The sequence below is a fragment of the Falco naumanni genome, chromosome 17 (assembly GCF_017639655.2).
Source record: "Falco naumanni isolate bFalNau1 chromosome 17, bFalNau1.pat, whole genome shotgun sequence".
Classification (NCBI taxonomy): domain Eukaryota; kingdom Metazoa; phylum Chordata; class Aves; order Falconiformes; family Falconidae; genus Falco; species Falco naumanni.
Genome location: NC_054070.1, coordinates 3892876 through 3908635, shown reverse-complemented (window position 1 = coordinate 3908635; position 15760 = coordinate 3892876). Strand labels below are relative to the sequence as shown.

Sequence of the window (15760 nt, the reverse complement as noted above, 5' to 3'; positions counted from 1 at the left end):
AGGATGCCGGCCCTCGGCAGGACGCCGGTGTTTGGAAGGGGGTCCGGAGGGGGTCGGGGGGGACATGTGCTGTCCTTGACTCACTGGAGGAGACAATCTGGCCCTGGCAGGAAGCTCCCCGGGACTTTTCCATTCCCCCCGCTGCTTCCAAGTGCCGAGGTGTCGTTTTTCCCTGCACGAGGCTGCTGGCAGGGTCAGGGCTGGATGGCTGCGGGCTCCGCTCCCTGATCTGCTCACCGGCTGCCCAGCGGGGGGGCAAACCCCAGCCTTGCCCCCCTTGCCGTAAACAGCTTTTCTTTGCCAAAAAGGCTGGGGATCCAGTCTGTCCCACAGCATCCCAGCCCCTCTCCCCACCTCTCTCCAGCGATCCCAGCCCCTTCGCCTGTCCCCTGCGTCGCCCTGGCGTGTTTTCCCCACACAGGGAGCAAACGGCCAGTAGGTTTGTTTGCTGGGAGCTCTGGGAAACTGGTGTCCATCCCGCTCCCACCGCCCTTTCCCTGCCGGCTCCCAGTCTGTTCCCGCAGGGAGGGGATAAACACCAGGGGGGTCCAACCTGGGGAGGGGGCTTTCGCAAGTGGAAAACAGACCGGTTGTTTTCCTGGAGAGGAGGTTGCCCAAGCGAGCCGGCGTGTGGCCACGTGTTCTGGGAAGCCTCGTGCGTGGCTGGCCCCTTCTCCCCCCATCCTTAACCCTCTCGCGCAGGCGGCTTTGTTTGCCTTTAACACCCAGGGGTGTTTTTCCCCTCTGGAGAGCTCAGCAGTCAGCTGGACATACCAAGCGCTTGCCAGCGCTGGCAGCAGTCAGGTGATGGCCCAAATGTCCACGGGCTCCCCCCGCTCCCTCATTTCTCACCCTTGAGCCGCAGAGAAGCGCAGCCCAGGCAGCACCCCGAGCCCCCGCGGAGAACCCACCGGCCGCACGCACCCAGCAGGTGAGTCCAGGGTGGCTTCTGCGTCGGCACCGGCCACCCTCCAGGGCAGGGTGGATACGGGCAGGATGAACGAGCACTGGATTTTGGCACAGCTCAGAGCACAGCGTGGCTTGTGGGGAGGGATGGGAGCGAGGGGGGCAGCCAGCACCCAGGGTGGGGGCTGGTGTGAACCTCTGGAGCAACCTGGGGTCCGCAAAAAATGAGCCTGGTGGGTTTTTGGTTCTTCATCGTGCTTGTGGCATCGCCAGAAAGCGCAGGGCAGCTCAGCAGAGGGGCAGATGGTGTCTGGTGGAGTGAAAGGCAGAAATTGGGCAGAGAGGTGACAGGATCAGGCCCCTTCCCATGGGATGTGGTGTCCCCCTGTCCCCAAGCTCGCTACCATGGTCCATAGGCACGTTCCTGAGTCCCACCAGGAAGCCCAGCCCTCGCCAGCCCCGCACCATCTCCCGATGGCCATGCCAGCCCTGAGGGTGGGCAGGGGGCTGTCAGCACCCCCACAGCCCAGGAAAACACAACTCCCACCCCTCCCCATCGACCCCGCTGCTTCCCATAAACCAGCCAAATAAATCCTTCAGTGCAGCAAACTGAATCTTTGCATCTTCTTCATGAGGGACGTGGGGACCAGTCATCAACTTTACGAACGTCGTTTTATTTCAGGAAAGGAAACGAAAGATAAAAGAGCTGAGGGTTTCTGCACGTAAGGATTTATGGCAGGATGGTTAGAGCTGGGTTTCTTGCTGAGAGCCGAGCTTCACGCTCCCGGCATGGTGCTGCCCTGCAACTGTTTTTCTGACTTTGGCTGTGGTCATGGGAAGAGCAGAAAAGGCAGATTTGAAGGTACACTGGGGGTTGCAGCCGCTTGCCTGCCCGTGCAAACAGCCCCAGTCTCCTTCGAGCCCCGCCAGGATGGAACCAGTAGGATTTTCCTTATGGCCAAGGTGTTGCAGAGGCCAAAGACTGAAGGGAAATGGGGCAACTGGGCTTTGCAAAGCGCACCCGCGCCTTGCTGTGGGGCTGGGCTGGTGCTTGCTGCAGGAGCTGGCTTTTATTCCAGGTCAGCTCCAGTACCAAGAGCTACAGACGTACAGATGTCTTCAAATTAACACCTGTGGTTTTTTCTTGCTTTTTAATTAAGAAAAAAACCAAAAACAAACAAAGCCCCCCAGCTCCCTGCAATGCTTGAAACCCAGCTTTGCCTCAGGGTGCTTTGGGATGCTCTGGAGACCCAGGACCCCCAGAGGGGAAGGTGCTGACCGTGATATGTAAAGCTAAGAACATGGTCGCACGCTGACAGGGCACCTGGTTTTAAAGTGATTTTGCTTTTTAATATTCCAAAGTATTTCTGCCAAGAGGACCCCACCTTGGGAGTGGGAACCCAAGAGGGATGGGCGTTCTCTGGGGGGCCGGGCTGCCTGCGGTTTGCTCCCCAGTGTGTCAGACTCAGAGCCACAACTTGGTTCTGCTTGGGATGAGGTGGAGTAAGCACTAATTAGAGATCAGAGAATTTCATCTGCTTGATTTGTTTCGGTGATGTTTAGAGTTAGGAATAAACAACTTGCTTTGACTCTTTCGACATTTGGCCCTAGATGAGAGCAGGGCAAAGGATAACGGTACCCGGCCATCGGAGAAATAATAGAATGCTTTAAATAATAGAATGATAGAACGGTTGGGGTTGGGAGGGATTTACAGACCATCTAATTCCCAGCCCCTGCCATGGGCAGGGACACCTGCCACCAGCCCAGGTTGCTCCAAGCCCCGTCCAACCTGGTCTTGAACCTTTCCAGGGATGGGGCATCCACAGCTGCTGTGGGCACCCTGTGCCTCGCCGCACTCACAGTAGATTTCTTCCTGATATCACATCTAAATCTCCTCTCTTTCAGTATCTTGTTTTTTTTCTTTTGTTTTTTTTCTTTTGGTTTTTTTTTTTTTTTTTCTGGAGAGGGGAGTTCTCTATACAGAGAAGTATTCTCCTTCCCCAATATTTTCTGACTCATCTTCTGCAGTGCCTGGGTTGCTTTTTTTATTATTTTTTTTTTAAGCTAGGAGAAAAATATACACGGTTCTTGGTTTTGTTTTTGACAATACAGATTTATCTGTAATTTCATGTATTTTTAGTGATGTAAATATCTTTTGGCATTCATGATAACCTGAGCAGATAGAAGTGATTTATTTCAGGAGAGTCTTGTTTCAGAGGAGCTCAGAGCAGCTCAATAAGTGTTTGCGGCAACATTTATCTGCTCCAAATAGACAAGCTGCTTCAGAACAAAAAACTAAATGAAAAGAACCCCTTTCTCTCACCGCAAATCTTGCTCTGAGTTTTGCTTAAGAGAAAACAACAAGAGCCTTATCAAATTGTGGGTTTTCTTCCCCCCAACTCTCTTTGCAATGCCAAGGTTGCCAGAATTGTAAAAGTGTGTTATGTCAGCCAAGTTTCAGCCTTGGACTGTCTCTGAAGCAATAAATACTGGATTGAAGTTGTGTTGTGCTCTCTGCTCCAAAGAGGTGTTATGACAAATTCCCTTGCTTTTTGCTTTTCCTCCTTTTTTTCTATTTTTTTTTTTTAAGGAAGGCAGGAGGGGAAAAGAAACAATCCACAGCAAACCTGTAGCTTTCAAGGGAGAAATCCTCTTTAAAAAGTTGTCGCAACTTAACAAAATGCTAAATGCTTTTATTAACTTCTAGAAAGGCTCTGAAGAGCTGCTTTCTTCCCCGACTGAAAAGCACTCATGAAAGTGGCCTGGCTTTGTTCCCTGTGCTGGTACAGGCTGGTAATTGCAGAGTAGAAATTCCTCTCCAGCTGTGGTTTGATGATGAAAAAATAGAAAAAGGGGGGGTGGGTGGGAAATAAACCCACCTTGGGGGAAGGTAAAGGAGCTGCTGCTCCGTGTGTTTTGAGGGCAGGTGGGTTTCTTCTCCCCCTTCTCCGCCTTCAACCCACTTCATCCCACTCCTCCAGGCAAAAAAACAAAACGGGCACCTGCGCCGAGCGCTTGTGTGCTCGGTGGTTTAATTGCAGCAGGAGGAGCACGAAGGGGAAATTTCCGCAGCAGAGCTTTGACTCTTTGTTGCTGGATGAGGAACAGGCTGCGTTTCAGCGGTGAGAGCTCCCAGGATGGGCTGGAAGCGCTGGTTCGGGGTGGGGGGGGCTGAGCCTGCCCTTCTCCAGAGACAACCACGATGGGCACCTGGGGGTTTATCGCTGGCGTGAGCAGGGAGGTACCACCGTCCCCTCGGCGGGGTCTCCTGGTGGAGGAGAGGGTGCTGGTGCTGCCCTGGTCCCAGTAAAGCTTGGCGGGGGTGGAGGTGGTGCCGCTCACCCAGCAGCACATCCTCAAGGCTCTGCTGGAGAGAGACGGATCTGTCAAAGGTGGCGTTACCTGCTGCGCTGGGGTTTTGCTGGCAAAAATAGGATGCGAAGCTCCTGATGCTATGCTGAAGCTGGGGGAACAAGGAGAAAGTCGGCTGTGCTAACAGGGGCAGGCAAACCCAGGCTCAGCACACCCCCTTCCGAGGGCTGCAGGAACATGGACCCCTCCTCAAAAGGATGATTCCCCCCCACACACACACATCCCATCCCTTTTAGTTTGGGGTCTGGAGTGTCCTCCTCTGGTTTTACTGCCTCGATGGTATGAAGCCAGGCTGCTTCTCCGGTGTAAATATTAGCTCAGCCGCCTTTCTGTCTTCCCCAGTGGCTGTGGGATTCCTCTGCCTGGTGCCCACCAGAGCAAGAGGTACCCAGGGGCTTCTTGCAAAGAGCAAAGTGGGCGTTGGTGGGTGCTTGCAAGAGAAAGCAGGGTGCTGCTGCCAGGGCGGTACGGCACAGGTGTGGTCCACGTCCGTGCTTTTCCCGCTTGACTGTTTTAGAGCCAGGACTTGTCAAAATCAAGGAGGAATTTCTCTCGGGGGCTACAGCCAGGAAGGGATCTGGTGCTGGATTCTCCTTGGGGCTGCGGCAGAGGGCAGGGCTGGGGGGCGGGGGGAGTCGGGGGGTGCCAACCGTCTGGCTGCCGGTTTGACGCATCCTCACGCCACGTGTCAGCGCGGTGGAGGAAACGCTCCTGCTGGTGCCCCGGTGTTAAATGGCTGGGAACGTCCCCAATCCAGGTTCCTTTAGAAAGTGCAGAAAACATTGCTAACCCCATCAGCAGTGTTAAGAGGCCAGGGACGGCGCAGGGATGGGAAATTGCAGAGGCTTTATTAATAAAGCTTCTTTGCAAGGAACATCTTAGCTTGGGAAAGACTAAGACCATCATTAACATCGCCTCGTAAGGCAAACTGGGGCTGCTCCACAGCAAGGGGTGTCGTTAATACAGTGTATTAATAATCCGGCACTACCAGCCCCAGGAATGCCCTGATCCAGCTGCTTTAACGAGGCCACCGCATTAACTTGATAGCTCTTCTCGGTCACTGCCTTCTGCTTCTTTTGCCACCAACGGGTCTAAATTGGGTCTTTTCTGGACTCTGCATTTCAGGCGGCGGGTCCCTGCCAGTCCCTGGGAAGCTGAAGATCTCATCCCAGCCAGCTGTGCCCTGGATGCCCGGCCCCGGCTGTGGCACGGGCTGCCACCAGGCAGACCCCAGGGTGCCGGCGCAGATGGTGGCTTTGCGGTGGCTTGTCCCCCCTTCTCACGCCCCCCAATACTCTGTTTTTCAGACAGCGCCGGTGAGAACCCAGAGTGGGCATTAACTGGCCTGGCACAGTATGTCCCAAACTCTGCTCCTGATCCCCCTTTGCCGCTACTGAAGGAAGCCAGCCCCCCTCCGCCTTTCGCCCAGCACCATGGTGGGGCAGAGCCCCCTGGACCCCAGCAAGAGCCGGACTGCCGTCCTCCTGGAGCCCTTCGTCCATCAGGTGGGCGGCCACATGAGCATGATGAAGTACGACGAGCACACGGTCTGCAAGCCCCTGGTCTTGCAGGAGCTGAGCTTCTACGAGTCGCTGCCCTTGGCCATGAGGCAGTTCACGCCCCAGTACAAAGGTAAGGGGAGATGGTGGGGAAGGAGCCAAGGGCTGTTGGCACCAGGATCTGGCCAGAGGCCGGGATAAAGGGCTAGTGGCAGTGCGGGAGGTACTGGCTGGCTCGGTCGGGCTGGGTTGAGCTGTGGACCCCCATCACTTGTGCAGGTTTCGCTGAGCAAGGATGCTTTCCCGGCTGAGAGCGGGCACAGCGGCCGGTCTGTGAGACTGGGACAGTTTCCTGGGTCTCTGTGGCTGGAAGGGGACTCTGTGATATCTAATAAAGGTTGAGCACTGGATGATGGCACCGGGAGATCTTTCCTTCTGCTCGTCCCCTTGGTGCCGTGGTTGGCTTTGGTAACACAGGGGACTCGTTTTAAACAGGGCTAAAATTGGTCTGTTCCTGAGGCACAAGAGGGAGGCTGAGAGCATGAACACAATCCCGGGGAGCTGAGAGCCTGGGCAGTGCCGAGGCAGGACAGGGAAGGTAAACACAGAAAAAACACAGAACAAGGGGCAGGAATAGGATGGGGTTTCCAACAGTGTTTGCTTTGAGGATTTTGCAGGTCATGGCCGCAAATAAGCTGGCCTGATGGCATGCAAATGGCAGCACTGAATAGGTGCAGGAAAGCAGGAGCTAGGAGGGTCTTGCTCACCACAGGATTCCCAAGAGGGAACTGGGAATCACCCAAGAGGAGGTGAAGGTTTGTGTCAGAAGCAAAGTTGTTGGTGAGGACAAGGAAAGGGTCAGGGTTGACACTAGCATGAGCTGGGGGAGAGATCCTTGGGACTGCCACGAAATACCAGGCCTGAAAAAAACAGCCGAGGGATGCACCAGCCGAGGGATGCACCAGCCGAGAGATGCAGCAGCCCAGGGATGCAGCAGCCCAGGGATGCAGTAGCCCAGGGATGCAACAGCCCAGGGATGCAGCAGCCCAGGGATGCAGCAGCCCAGGGGTGCACCAGCCCAGGGATGCAGCAGCCCAGGGATGCGCCTGCCCATGGATTCACCAGCCCAGGGATGCACTGGGCATCACTTGTGCTGGGTGCTCCGCCTCAGTCAAGCCCTGCTCCCCACAATGCTCCTGGGAGCGCTGGTCTTTGGAAAACCAGAGGTACAGACCACTTAAATTAAAAATCAAAGCCAGGCAGCTGTCCTGCCACAAGCAAGAATTTCCCGGGATAGGGAAAAGCCTCCCACCTGCCCCTCAGCTTGGTGCCCCTCTTCAAACACCTCCCCCACCCCTAACTCTCCTTGCCTTGAGCCACTTTCCCCGCTGAATTTCTCAGCTTAGCTACTGGAAAACAGCACTCGGTGCCTGGGGAAGGGGGTCCTAATATTTTTTTGAGACATCCTCCCTCCCTCCCTTTCTTATTTCCTCACTATTTCTGCTTTTACTGCCAGACTTGTGCTGCTCATAAAGCACCTGACCCTGGATTTTTGCGCCAGGAGAGAAGCTCAGCTATCACGTAAAAACTTAAAATATCTTTTGGTCCTTCAGTGTTACAGAAAAGAGCTCAAAGTGTCAGCCGCGCTTTCAATGCGCTTCCAATCTAATCTCTCCCTTTCCCAGCAAGTCAGAGGCCTTTGCAGATTTATGGGACGATATTAAAAAGATGCTTAAGAAAGAAAACAAGGCTTCCTCTAAGCAATTTTCTTTAGCAGGGGCCAGGGTTCAGAGCTGGAGAGCTGGCCCCTGCTCCGTCTCTTTAATAAAGATGTTAAGCGGTCCCAGCTCATCAGTTCAGGGGTGGCCCGGTTATTAATACCTTTTTGTCTTCTTTTCCTCTTCTATTGCAAGTCCCAGTGAGTTTTGCGATGAGGGGTAATTAAATAGCAATTCTTCTCCAATTTGGCATTGGGCACGTACTTTTTTTTTTTTTTTTTTTCCCTGCTTGTAACCGTCCCAACCCTGAATGCCAGGCAAATTAAAGAGGTGGAACGTTTTCCCACGAGGGTGATGAGTAGGATGAGCATCAGGGGGAATAATTCTGAGGTCTTCATCACCCATTCACACGTGTCCATGTTCCTCATCTCTATTCTTAGGCTGCGGGGGCAGGGACGGCCCAGGGACCATTATGTAATGATGACATTATGTGCAATGTTGATCAAATGTCATCATTCACATCTAACACCGAGTTGGCTGCATGAAAAATGCCTACCGCTCGCTATAACCATTTCAGGCAGGTTGGTGACCTTGGGACCAGCTTTCCCCACTACCAGCCCCTTGCAAACTTCTGCCTGCCCCTAGCTCAGCTTGCAAGGGGATGCTGGACTTGTTTTCAAGCCCAGTTCTGCTCAGATTCTTATTGCACGCAGCAGTAAATAAATGCACTTGTAAATTTAAAAATAAATCCGTGAGGGTAGAGCTACATAGCAAAATGCTCCTGAGGCTCACTGGGATGCCACTAGCATGGTGACAGCACCCGTAAATACCTGCTGGCTGCCCCACTGGTGTGCGACAGGAGGGGGATTGTGGGTTTGGTGACACTAAAATGCCAGCAAAGTCAAGTACACCTTTGCTCCCAGATAGGTGTTTTCTTGTTGCTGTAGATAGAAGGGCGGTAGCCGTGTGTAACAGGTTTGTTTTGCACACACAAGTCACATGCAGGACACATGCAAAGCCCGTAGGGAAGCACACCAGGAATCAAAAGTATTTTTCAGGCTTGACGTGTAGGTTTCTGAAGAGTTTTCCACTGGCAGGAGTGAGAGGATCACATTCCCTTGCAATTTAACTGCTCATTCTCGCCATTGCAAATCTCCCCGTTAATTTTCATATTAATGGAAGATACTTAAGAACCCTATAGTTTCATGCTATATATAACGCTTTTAGGGCCAGATTGTCAGCACTATGTAAATCAGCACAGCTCCATTGACTTGCAGATATGTAATTGGGACAGTTTTTAAGGTTACAGGCTGCTATAGCACCGTAACTGAGGCATAGCGCTAGATTTGGAATCGAGGACTCCATTCGCCTCGCAGTGACTTTTTAAAAATAAAAAGGCTTTGATATAGGTAGAAGATATGCTAGCTTTTTTTTGCTTTTTTTTTTTTTTTCTCCTGCCTGCCTCCCCTGAAAATTCAAAGCAGGCATCCGAGCTGATAGGGATTTCGCTTGCTCTCGGTTATCCATAATAGGGGTTTGCTACAAAAGGGGTTCAGCGAAGGTAACGGTGGAGCCTGAGGAAGACAGAGCTCCCTGTGCTCACCATCACCACAAGCACAGGACTGAGATAGCTAAAAATATTCCTTACCCCCTTTTTAAGGCTTCCAGCTCCCTTGGCAGAGCTGCCTGTGTATATTTCTCCCCCAGTTCAGTGCAAAAGGAGCTGGTTTAGCCATGGCACGCTGTTCCCATTAATGCTGGGTTTACAGCAAAAGGGAACAGAAATGGTTGTGGTACCTGAGCAGAGGGGTGGGAGGGAAGCGTGTCCCAGTACAGCTGGAGCTGTAGGGTGATGGGGTGCAGGACCCGGGGAGGGATGGGCACCCTGAGCCTAACAGAGGTGGCTGGTGGCTGCAGACACGCAGGGCTCCTGCAATTCAGGTGGTGAAAGCCTCCCCCCGTCAGCAAAAACTCAGCAGGCAGGGCTCTGCGCACACACAGAGGGCAAATCCTTCTGTCTGTGTTTATTTACTACCATCTCACTTTAGATAGAGAGAAGGGAGCGTGCATATTTATTTGCTTTGGCAAATTCTTTGCTTGGGAGAACAGAGCTCCCTTGTTCTTTAAACTGCTACAAAGCATCTCCCCGCAGTTCCCCACAGACCAGGTGAGGATACCCTGGGGACAGCTGGATAAAACCCAGCTCCTCATGTTGCTGATGGGGGGCTCTTTCCAGTGATGAGTTTTGCTGGTCCAACAGCCTCGACCATCCCCTTTTGGATCTGCCATACTGCAGCGCGACTTGAAAGCAGCAGGGTACGACTCATGTGTCTGGCATCCCCTCAGAGCCCCAAAGGGCCCTGCTCTAAAAATGCCTCCGCTGCCTTGAAAGGCTCAGGCAGCCCTGCCAGAGGGCTGCAGGAGCAGGATTGCGGTTATCAGCCTTTTTCAGAAAGGTCAGAGCTGTCTGGTACGTGAGCCATGGCCATTCCTGCTCTGTCATTTGAGAGGCGGAGGCAGCCGTCCCCATGCAGGGATGCGCTGAGACTGGGCTAAATCCGTGATGGGCTGAATGGCATTTGAGCCCCGCGATTCCTGTTAAGAGTCAGGGAAAATTGCGATGTTAAAATACACAGTGGTGTTTTAAGCACTTAGGGTGGAAAGTAATAATCCCTGGTCATGGGCACGGGCACGGTCCTGCCTCGTGCACGGAGACCAGACATGTGAGGGTCCTGTTCCCACCATCGGCTGTTTGGGTGCTTGGTGCTTGGGGAAGGACATGACCAAGACAATGTAAGGGCGTCACGTATGCAGGCAGCGCTGCCAGCCCCTGCAGATGCCTCTGCACTTGCTCCCGGGGGCCCTCCAATTAAAGGAGACACTTGGCATCCCGGCTGTCTTTGGAAAAGTCCTTGTCCCCAACGCTCCCTTTGCTTCCTGCCGATGAAAAGCATTTCCGACTTTGCCCTGTCTTAAAAAGCGAGACCTAAATCCTTTGTCATAAAGAAACCAGAATCTCCCGGTCCAAAGCAGGGGCCTTTGCTGGGTCACTTGTGGTGTAGCCAAGCCTGGAGGGATGGAGGATGAAGGAACATGACGTTCAGAGGAGGCAGGTTTCAAGCCGAGCCTTGGAGAGGAGGAAAGATTAGAAAAGTCTGTGGCTGTTTCCCAGGGTCTCAAATGAATGGTGTTTATTTGGCCTCAAACCAGAGTGGGGTCAGCGTGAGAGGCCACCAAGACACGAGGAGGCAGGTGTCCTGCTAAGCGCCAGCCCGCTCAGGAAGGCTGGACCACCACGGGCTGGTGCAGATGGTGGCCAAGCCTGTGCGTAACCCATGGGTTAACATCATCCTCATTTGGTTTTTTTCCCCCCTTTTTGCCCAGGCGTCATTTCTGTGCACCTCAAAAAGGACAGCCTCGGCAACCTGACCCTGATCGCCAGCCCCAGCCTGCAGACGGAGAGCTGCAGCCGCCTGGATAACGCCATCGGCGACTCCTCGGTGACGATATGGCACAAATGCAAGTGGGCTGCCAGCACCAGCACCGGCACCGAGCACACGCTGGTCAACTGGAATCACGCGCAGGTCACCAAGACCTTCAAAGACAGGTGAGGGTCTGCCATGGGTGGGCTGCTCCCTGCAAACCTCCTCCTGGTCCTTGTCTGTCGCTTTGGGTAGGGTCTAACCAGGATGGGTTTGGTGGGACAGCTCCCGGCTTAAGGCAAAGCCAGCAAAAGCAATGCCCGGCCAAGGTGAGGAAAAGCAAAGCCCAGCCTGGTGGCTTCGTGGTTCACCTCCTCCCCAGCTCGCGGATGGGGCGGAGCAGGTTTGGCAGTCGCTGAGATGCTGTTGCTCAAACACATGCCCCAAACTCTGCTCTAAACCTGCACCCTCAGAGCACAGCGTGCTCCAAAGGGAGGAGAGGCCCCAGGAGAACGGCCACCAAGCGCACAGCACCTAACACCCTTCTGCTGGGAACTGCTCATTCCAGGATGGTTCAATCCTGCCCTCGTGCCAGGGGGGAGCTGGCTCTGAGAGGCACGGCGGTGCTTGCAAGCACACCGTGACCTCAGACCCAGCAGAGGCTTTTTGCGAGACGCTTCCATCTCGGCCTGGTTCAGAAAAGACCCAGGTCAGCTGCGGCTAAAGGGTGCAATATCGCTGCCGTGAAACTGCTGCCTTCGGTGCGATGGGAGTTACGGTTTTTCGACGAGCGAGACCAAGGAATGACCCTCCAAGGAGAACAAATCTCATCGCTCCCTCCCTCCCCTCCTGGGAGGCTGCTGCTCTAAATTGGGAATCATTCCTGTGGCTGGACGATTTGCCCGCGTTGTGCCCGTTAGGCAGATAAATAGAGATTCCTGGTCGTTGGTGCTATGAATGGCACTTTTCATAGGAGCCAAGCACACTTTGAAATTGTAATGAAAGAAAATATTGGCACCCAGCAATGGCTGGCTTTCTGAAAATTACTTTTACAGAGTAACAAAGGATCTCTGCAGGTTGGACATGATCAATATGTTTTCTTTGGGAGTCCCTGAACATTTACCTTATCAAGTTTGAGGCTCTACAAAAGAGGAGGGGAGGGAATATTCTCTTCTGGAGTTTATAAACCAAACGTGTTCTTTTGTGTGCTTTGTCTAGCTGCCCAGGGAAGGTGCTATTGAGGACAGACCTTCAGTACCGCACAGATTCACTTTTGGAAGATGCAAATGGAAACCAGCCAGAGAGAAAAAGCTACAACCCCTGGGGACTGCACTGTCACAGGCAGCACCTGAACCGCATGTCCTCCAAGCATAATGAGAACAAACTTCATCGTATCCTTTCTCCTCTCTCCCCTCCAGCATAGCCTTGGCTACAAATAACAGCCCATAATCAATGTATGTTTTACTGCAGGAGTATGCGTCCCTCTTCTGCCCAGGCTCTGGGAAAAGACAGAATATAGTTGCTCTGTTATCTTCTCCCACTGTTCATAAAAAATAAAAAAAAAAAATAAAAAAGGGAAAAAACCCACTTCCCATCAAGGCTATTCAGCATATATCAAGGATCCCCTTGGCATACATTTGAAAACACAACTATATAGGAATTAGCAGCTGCCTTGCCTTTTATTTTCCTATTACACTTCATTACCCACCAGTCAGGTGAGTAATAGGGTTTAACAACTTCCCCCACACCCACCGGAGTGAGTACAGCGCTGAGGCAAGGTGCTGGATTGACAGCCCAGGGCTATCATGTCACTGCAGAATGGAGCTGTTGGTGCTTTAATTGGTAGGACTGTACCACAGTAAATTAACTGAAATTGGCAGCAAGGGGCCTATAGCAATGACACGTTGGTAAAATTGGCTCAGAAAGTCTCATTACAGTTGTGAGCTATTATGGAGAGCGTCAGCAGTTGCTCTGATTTAAGACCTCTTTCAATTAGAATTTAAAAGTATTGGGTTTCCCTTAACTCATGTTCAGAGTTTCTATTACTCGAAAACGTGGTATCAAAATACAACTATCCCTGCATCCTGGACTTAAAGATGGGAACCCGGCAGCACGGCGATGATGCCTCGGAGGAGAAAAAAGCCCGGCACATCAAGAAGTGTGAACAAAGCACCTCTGCCTCGCTGGGCGTTCGCATCTGTGGGATGCAGGTAAGGCGAAGCCTCGGTCCTTTTGGTGTTTGCCCAACACGCGGCTTGAAACCAAGCTGGAAACCTAAAGGGACTCTTTGCTGGTGTAAAATGAAGCAGTTTTGTTCTCTTCTCCCAGCAAATAGAACTGGCCGCTCAGCTGTGTGTCCTGTCCTCAAAGAGGAGAGGATGCTTAGGGAAGAGTGCGGAATATGGCACGTCCAGGCTGACCCTTTCCCCACGCTGACTTCTGGAGATCTGGCTGCTTTCACAAGCGGTGGCAGCATAAGCACCACCCCACCCCACTGCCACCAGTATGAGCAGCTGGGAACCAGTTTACCCCAGCTGAGAATCTGCCCGTACAGGAACGCAGCTCTTGGCTGCTGCACAAAAAAGAAAAACAAAAAAAGCATCCCGATGCCCCAGTCGTGCCTTTGCAGAGCTGTCTCATCCTGTCACCGCAAGAGTGAGGGTTTTATTTTGCGCTAAATATTATGGTTCCTCTTGCTCAGAATCACTGCCCTTCCTCCTGGAAACCGAAACCACGCATTTCTTTCACTCACACTTCTCGAGCAGGTTTCGAAACGTTGTTCTGCTGTGCCTGCAGGATAATTATGAGAAGAATGATTGTAAAGCACATATACAGCAGCGTAAACACTCAGGTTCAAAACCGGTGTCCCTTTCTGCTCTCTGACATCCTTCTCTTGAGCAGATTATTCTTTAAATTACAACTGGCATGTGAGCCGATTCGAAATTCACTCCCTCATTGCTTACTCAGTGCTACCAGAGCCTCACATAAAAAAAATTCTGTCTACATCTTGTCTCTCTGTGTTTAAGCAAGCGAGATTATCGCTACCCATGCATTACATATTATGAGAAGGTACAAAGCTGGAGTATTCCTGTACTACCGCAAACTCCTACCATAGCCAGAGGGAAAATGCTGTAAATAAATCACTAGTGACACGGCTATGACTTACAGCTATTTGGTTTCACAAAGGGGTAATTTATGGCAGTACAACAAGAATCTGCGCTAGTGGTTTAAGTCGAATAGTTTAAATCTCCAGCAAAGACGGGAGATGGGATTCAGCGAGAAGCCTGCAGTACATTGCCAGCACTGCTGGATCTTGCGAGACTGCAGAGGATCTATGTCCCATCCCTCACCTTGGGTCAGAACTATTTTGATCAGGGCAAAATCTCGAGCTTTGGGAAAACTGAACAACTGAACCTGGATCGTTGCTCTTTCCTCCAGGTTTACCAAGCGGACACTGGCCATTTTCTCTGCAAAGATAAGTATTATGGCAGGAAACTCTCACCAGAGGGATTCAGGCAAACCTTGCACCAGTTCCTGTGCAACGGCAACTACCTCCGAACGGATCTGCTGGAGCCCATCATCCTGCGGCTAAAAGCTCTGCTTTCCGTCATCAGGAAGCAAAGCTCTTACAGGTTCTACTCCAGCTCGCTTCTCATCATTTACGATGGACAGGAGCAGAAGGAGAACATGGCACCCTTGGATAACCACCTTCACTTCCCAAAAACAAACTGCAGCTCGTCACACAGCGCTAATCACGCCGGAGTTGACGTCCGGATGATAGACTTTGCCCACACCACTTTTAAAGGTTCCAAATGCAATCACACGACTTACGACGGGCCAGACCACGGCTATATTTTTGGCCTGGAGAATCTCATCAAAATCCTTCAGAATATCTCAGAAGGCAAATGACAAATTCTGTGAAATAGCCTGGATTTACTAGTGACCGATAGCTCTGAAAAGCACCGCATTGGGTCAGTTGTACGGGACCCTCACAGCTGCTGGATGGCACGTGCACGGTTTGGAATGAGAGCATGGACAGCTTGCTAGGAGAGCGCAAACACCGCTACATGCCATTACTGAACTCAAGCGTAAAAAGCAAAGAGCTGAAAGAATCTGTTCTGTCTGAAATCAATCAGATTTATTTTCCTTTTTTGTTTTACTGCTGTCCTTGATTTATTTGTGAGCCAAAAGAAAGCCTTACTGGAAAGAGTCTTAATGATAAAATAGGACCCGCTCACCTCTACACTCACGGAGCCAAGCGGGCTAAGGAGATACTCTGCATTTGACTGAGACTATTAAAATGAGCTGGCAGGTCTGAACAGATTGCAGCATTACTTTCAACTCATGCTCAACGCTACGGGCTGAACACAGAGACACAAGCAGGAGAGGAAAAACGCACACCCTGACATTCACGGTCCACATGCCCAGCGCTTCAAGACCGTCAGGTGTTCTCTGTAGAGTGCAGGTGTTGAAACACGGGCATACGAGATGCTGCGGAGGTTCTGCGCTGCTTAAGGTATAAAAGCAGAGAGACCTCAGACCAACCACTGGACCTCACAAAGGTTTAATATCCCTCTGGGATTATAACAGGGCACGTTTCAGAAACTTTCTAAGCAAGGGGCTCCGTAGGGGCTAGAAATAGGGGAATGCGATGATTCTGTCAGATGTCAGTCACAAAAACCAGTCACATCAAGGTACTTTTGCTTAAAAAAAAAAAAAAAAAAAAAAGGAAGAAAAAAAGGGGGGGGAAAAAGTGTGAGATTGAGTCACGGACTAGACACTAAAGGTCACCTAGCAATTCTTTGATACAAATATTGTGTGTGTGTTTGAAGGAGACAGTAAC

At 51.8% G+C, this 15760-nt stretch overlaps 1 protein-coding gene across 1 annotated transcript; it reads left to right on the top strand.

Annotated features, from left to right (window-relative positions):
* The first annotated feature begins 269 nt into the window (after positions 1 to 269).
* Positions 270 to 15694, top strand: IP6K3 (inositol hexakisphosphate kinase 3). The gene is made up of 6 exons (XM_040616847.1): positions 270 to 931; positions 5586 to 5910; positions 10880 to 11102; positions 12136 to 12308; positions 12952 to 13127; positions 14356 to 15694. Exons 2-6 carry the CDS (start codon positions 5712 to 5714, stop codon positions 14824 to 14826), a joined length of 1242 nt encoding a protein of 413 aa, XP_040472781.1. The 5' UTR covers positions 270 to 931; positions 5586 to 5711; the 3' UTR covers positions 14827 to 15694.
* The last annotated feature ends 66 nt before the right edge of the window (positions 15695 to 15760 follow it).

Bases quoted from the DNA above. Each gene is read 5' to 3' on its own strand.
- IP6K3 (XM_040616847.1), top strand. From the start codon at position 5,712: ATGGTGGGGCAGAGCCCCCTGGACCCCAGCAAGAGCCGGACTGCCGTC. The intron at 5,911-10,879 runs GTAAGGGGAGAT...CTTTTTGCCCAG, and splicing joins GTTCACGCCCCAGTACAAAG to GCGTCATTTCTGTGCACCTC. The intron at 12,309-12,951 runs GTATCCTTTCTC...ACTCATGTTCAG, and splicing joins TAATGAGAACAAACTTCATC to AGTTTCTATTACTCGAAAAC.